Source organism: Musca autumnalis, unplaced genomic scaffold (genome assembly GCF_047663935.1).
Source record: "Musca autumnalis isolate F117 unplaced genomic scaffold, ASM4766393v1 scaffold_5, whole genome shotgun sequence".
Lineage (NCBI taxonomy): Eukaryota > Metazoa > Arthropoda > Insecta > Diptera > Muscidae > Musca > Musca autumnalis.
The window spans coordinates 129,623,410-129,629,559 of NW_027412088.1; the positions used below are offsets into that span (position 1 = coordinate 129,623,410).

General features: G+C 37.6%; 1 protein-coding gene across 1 annotated transcript; it reads right to left on the bottom strand.

The window, feature by feature from the left end:
* Positions 1–999: 999 nt before the first annotated feature.
* LOC141386519 (phosphoenolpyruvate carboxykinase [GTP]-like) lies at positions 1,000–5,754 on the bottom strand. Its single transcript, XM_073955117.1, has 2 exons — positions 3,393–5,754; positions 1,000–3,243 (listed from the first exon to the last, which is right to left on the bottom strand). Exons 1-2 carry the CDS (start codon positions 3,422–3,424, stop codon positions 1,338–1,340), a joined length of 1,938 nt encoding a protein of 645 aa, XP_073811218.1. The 5' UTR covers positions 3,425–5,754; the 3' UTR covers positions 1,000–1,337.
* Positions 5,755–6,150: the final 396 nt, after the last annotated feature.

Here is a 6,150-nt window from a genome sequence, read left to right on the forward strand (position 1 = left end):
TTAAGCAATTTCATGACAATTCTCCGTTGGCCGCATACAAATTACTACTGAAACTTCGAGGCACCAGTGGCACGTGTTAACATATTCCAATTATGATCAACTTTGGTAATCTTAAAATCCAACAAAACTAATAATTTTATATTGGTGCCTCCTAAAAAATCCGACATCGATTTTTCCCTTTGAGTTAAAACCAGCCTAGTTATCATGTATGTGTGTCAAATTATTTATGTATGGTCGGACGGCTGAGATATGTCGAAAACTAGTACCCAGGGTTAGTGGTGTAGGGTATCACATGGTCGGCCCGTCCGAATATAGCCCTCCCTTACTTGTTTTATGATAAAACTAGTTTCTGTCTAATCAGAATTTCTCCACGACCATTCAAAGCATATAATATATACTCATCAAAATTAATGAAGCGTTAATTTTAGTGTATGGTTTGAAGTGATCTCTGGGGTTTTTTAGTAATGTGGTCTTGGATACAAAAACTCACATGCATGGAGCATTAATGGAAAACACTGCCATAATCACATTATTGGAGACTATAGTAATACTTTGGTGATATAAGCCCAAAAAATAAGATGACACGTGTCCCAGAGCGTTTCCCTATCACTCGCACTTTCGCGGTTATGAGCCCCCAAATTTTGATGCCTTAATGTGAAAGTGATCACTTTTTTAGGTTCATATCTTATAAACCGCTAAGAATTTTGATTTACTCTCAGAAGTTAATTTGTAGAACAAATAATGTGAAAACATTAAGTCCATCAAACTTAATCTTAGAGGTCAAAGTCGCCAAGGTCAAATTTATTTTATATTTATTTTTCTCGGGTTTTGGGCCATACTTGTATGCCAAACAGAAATATAAAGCTATTGTTAACTCAAAAACTTGACCTTTTGGTTTCCATGCCTTTTTATGCATGTAACGACACCGACAGTCTTTACTATCGATTTAATACCGGGATGATACCGTTAAGATAAAATTGAATACACCATTTAGATATGTAAGTTTGAATATTTTTATATTATTTATGTATATTTGGTGAGTTTTTTTAATTTGTCAGTTTTCTTAAAAATAAAAATTTAGATACAAACTATGTACAATATACATGGATCTGCAGCACTTTTATTACATGCAGCTGTATATAAATATGGCAATATATTTGTTCTTAATGGCTAAATCTTAACGTTACGGTTGGTTTATATAAATTAAATATGGACGTCTTTCAACAAAAAACATGAAGTACAAATTTATGGTATGGAGTACTGAACACGGATACAAAATTACCCATGTCCTACAGGTAGCGTAAAAATGTCTTGGACATATGTTCTAATAAGTGTATTTACAAGGCAGCTACGCGTTGTTTTAATTGCTCCAATTCATTGTATATTTCGGCGGGAAGATCAGAGCCGACTTGCGATTCAAAGTATTTGCGAATTTCTTCAACTTCTTGAGTCCAGAAATCTTTGGGTAGAGAGAAAATTTCTTTCAAATCGACATTGCAAGTCATACCTTCTAAGTTAAACTGATTTTCTGCTGGAATATAACCAATTGCAGATTCAGCAGCACAATTTTCGCCATTGATACGACGTAAGACCCATTGGAGAACACGGGAGTTGTCACCATATCCGGGCCACATGAATTTGCCATCGGCACCTTTGCGGAACCAGTTGACGTGGAAAATCTTAGGTACATTACCGCGTGATTCCATACTCAACCAATGTTGAACGTAGTGACCAAAGTTGTATCCGAAGAATGGACGCATGGCAAATGGATCGTGCATAATAACTTTTCCCTTGTGTTCAGCAGCAGCGGTGGCTTCACTGCGCATTGCAGCACCCATGAAAACACCATGGGTCCAATTGCGAGCTTCGTAAATAAGTGGTACACCAGCTGGACGACGACCACCAAAGAGTACTCCACTAATGGGTACTCCGGCAGGATCTTCCCAAGCTTCGTCAATAATGGGACATTGACTGGCAGGGGTGCAGAAGCGGGAGTTGGGGTGGGCTGCTGGCTTTCCAGATTCTTTGGTCCAGGGATTACCCAACCAGTCAGTAATAGTTACACCTTCTGCCAAACTGCTTTCCATGCCTTCCCAGTAAACACCGCCATCGGAAGTCAATGCAACATTGGTGAAAATAGTGTTTCGGAAGACAGTTTTCATGGCAATTGGATTTGTTTCCATCGAAGTACCTGGAGCTACACCAAAGAAACCATTTTCCGGATTAATAGCACGGAGGGTTCCTTGTTCGTCGAACTTCATCCAAGCGATATCATCACCAACACATTCAACTTTATAACCGGGGAGGGTTGGGTTTAACATGGCCAAATTGGTTTTACCACATGCCGATGGGAAAGCAGCAGTTATGTACTTTTTCACGCCATTAGGGTCAGTTATTCCCAAAATCAACATATGTTCGGCCAACCAGCCCTCCTTCTTAGCAATAGTGCTGCCAATACGGAGAGCAAAGCATTTTTTGCCGAGCAATGAGTTGCCGCCATATCCTGAGCCGTAGGAAACAATCAAGTTATCAGCTGGTTTGTGCAAAATAATGGTTCTTTCGGGATCACAGGGCCATGAGCTGTGTTCAACGACTCCATTGGCTGGAGTACCAACGGAATGGAGGGCACGTACAAATTCTTCCTTCTTTTGCAATTGTTCCAAAACGCTGGCACCCATGCGTGTCATAATTCTCATCGAAGCCACGACATATGCAGAGTCAGTAATTTCAATGCCAATCTTCGAAAGAGGAGAACCAACTGGGCCCATACTGAAAGGCACAACATACATTGTGCGGCCCTTCATGCAACCAGGGAAACGTTCCTTAATGGCCTTTTCCATATCTGCTGGAGAAATCCAATTACCCAAAGTACCTTTTACACCTTCTTGAGGGGTGGGAATAGACTCCTCTTTGCGTTCAGTGCAAATAAAAGTTTTCGATTCGACACGGGCAACGTCAGAGGGATTTGTACGAGCCAACCAACAGTTCTCATATTTGGGCAATGGGACAATGGTGCCGGCTTCACACATCAATTTCAACAGCATTTTGTTCTCCATGTCGGAACCATCGCAAATATGAATTTGCTCAGGTTGGCACAAAACTACGGCTTCTTCAACGAAGGCTTGCACTCCAGGAGTAAGTTTCTGGACCGAGCCATAAGAAACATTTATCCCGCGAATATGGTTGTATAAACCGCAATTATCTTCTTTGGATTTGTTCTGCATTGGCATAGCACCATGGGAACTGCAAAGAAAAACAAAATAACGAATAACATTCCATTAAAATGTTGTCTGATGAAATCTTGCAACACGTTGGCGTGTTCCATTGTTAACTGCAGATTGTTGCAAGCTTGCGATGTCTGTAACGTTTGCATCAATGACTTTGATACTTACATTGGTTTGTTTTGTTCGATGAGTTCAGGCATTTTGTATAGATTTGTGATTTGTGGTGTTGTTAGTTACGAAAACACTAGTTACAATCAAATTACGAAAGATCACACTTTAAATATCACAATTTTTGGTATTTTTGCTTTAATTTTCTTTTTTTGTTTTTGTGTTTTTGGATTACAAACTTATTTTCTTGTTTTTCATATGTTCTTCCAGAGTTTTTTGTCAAAAGGTAATTTTGTTTTTAGACCACTGAAATGTTCACTTGATCTTTCCATTTACTCAGAACTCGAGCAACTGATGAAACGACGCTGCTTTGCGAACGTTTTTATACCAACCATTGATGTTGGTCCTCTAGAGGCAGCTAGAACTCGTTTCGCTTTTTGGATCGGTTTGTTATTGTTGCGTTATCGCAGCGAAATCGACGATCGTCGATGTCGGCATCGAGATCCATGTGTATTCGTTATGTTGTACAGGCGGATGGTTTTCGCGGTTGCGGGGAACGACCTTACCAATATGTTTGTATGTATTTTCATTTATTGCCTTGCCTTTGTTTCGCATTTATGTTTTTGTTTTGACTATCGAACGGGGGTCAAACTTCGTTTTCTGATTGGTTGTTTTATGGGGGCTCGTCGTTTTGTTTTGCCTATTTGTTATTGTTGGAACCGGAATCCTACAGTTTTTGTTTATGGGTGTGTTTGTGTTACGAAAAGATGAGGTTGTGTTTGTTTCTAGACATGTGTAGTAGCTCTCTTTGTTTTATTGCTAGGTTTTATGGCATAAACGATTCTGTCGCCGACACCGATAATATTTTTAAAATAAAACAAAAATGTGTGTTTAGCAACAGTCCACGGCGACGACGACCAAAAATAACTCTGAACATCACACATGGGCACACAAACCGATACTTGTTCAATCTGTACATCCACACATACATATTTGTTTTGACTGCTGTACTTTTGCTCATTGTTATTGTTTTGATTTCTGATTATTTCCAGTTCTTGGACCGGTGTATTCATGAGAGTTTGTGAGTGTACCTAAATTAATGTCCCACTGACCTTTATGTAGGCACGTCTTAAAAGTGAATTTATATGGTCATACCGAAATAAGGATTTCAATTTTTATGAGTCGTATGTATGCAGGATTATGTATGTAGGTACATACAGTTTATCAAGTAATTGTTTTCACACTAAGAAACGATCACTTTTCTTGTGTTAATTTGTGAGAAAATGACAAATAGATGTGATAAAAATGTCGGTTTTTTTTTGCAAAAATTCGGTGTTCGACAAGTGTAAATAAAAAATTCAACAATAACAACCAAAACCAAAAATTACATGTAATGAAGGCATTAAATGTTTTCGGAAAATATTTGATAATGACATTTTATGTGTTTTTTGGGGATCAACTACTAACAGTAGATCTTAAAAGTTTGTAACAATTTGTACAAATGTAACACACACTTTGTGTACAGTTCTTCACTGAAAACTTGTAAGTAACCAGACACACATAGTATTAACAGGATTAGTTGGTGTACAGAAATACGGCCCTATGAAATAATGAAAATATGCCCCAAACAGGTATATGGAAAACAACAACAAAACTTTTGGGGCCTATTTTTATCTTTTTGGACTTTTTTCATTCAGCGGTTGGGGCTTATTTGTCTTCACAAGAAGTAAATCGAAAATTTGAAAAACAATTTGGGGTGTAAATAGTATTGGGGTGTAATAATAATAATTGTTCCACAAGCATCCCTGAAGGGACAAGGGAGACTTCTCTCAATCAATGAGTGCACCCCGATTCATATTACCTCAATGACATGGGACATACTGTTTATCGCCTAGTCCGAAAGGCGTGACCTAAGACACCACTTGCAGAGAAGTGTAATGGGTGTAATTAGATTTTCTATTGGGGCCTTTTTGCAAATGTTTGGGGCACATTGTTTAACAAAAACGACAAATTGTTTTTTTTTTTTTCGAAAGTTATTCTTAATGTACAAACTAAAATTTGGGTTGCAATTAGCACATTTTTTAATAAAAGCGGAATATGTTACTGTGTAGGAAAAACTTGAATTGAGAAAAACTTCTGGACATACCAAAAGGCGGAAATCTTAAGTCTCGGCCGAAGACCGGCCGTCTTGCTTAACTGTTAATTGTAGGAAAAACTTGAGTTTATAGAAATATTGGATCTCGTAGCTTCTTTCTGAAAGTTGTAAACTCTACACGAAGGCCTTCCGTTTAAGCCACGGTTCTTTGTATATGTTTTCGGGTCAAATATTCAATTTTGTTTTCAAATTAAAAGTTGATGAAAACAGCCGGCCTTTGGTCGGGATTTAAGACTTCAACCCCGTGGACATATACAAAAGTCGGCTAAGCATACAAAATCTTTTTTGCCTTATAAACTATTTCAATATTATAAAATGAAGAAGACGAACGGACTTTGGCCGGGATTTGAGACGTCAACCCTTGGACAGATATCAACATCGGCAACGCGTGCAAATTTTTTTTAGAAATGTTGTTTTATTAAGTAAAAATTATAAGTACTTTATGAATAAATTGTGTACTCAGAGCAAAATAAAAACACTTGCATTAATTTGAACAAAAGGGATGCCATAATTTATTAATTTTAACATGGTTCGGGAAAAACAGGGTCATGTCTTCAAAATTGCAACTTTTTTCTAAATATAAAAGTAGAAGTCATCAAATATTTGTTCGAAAAATAGTTAAATATTTGTTCTTCGACATTATGCATAACAATAATAAAAACT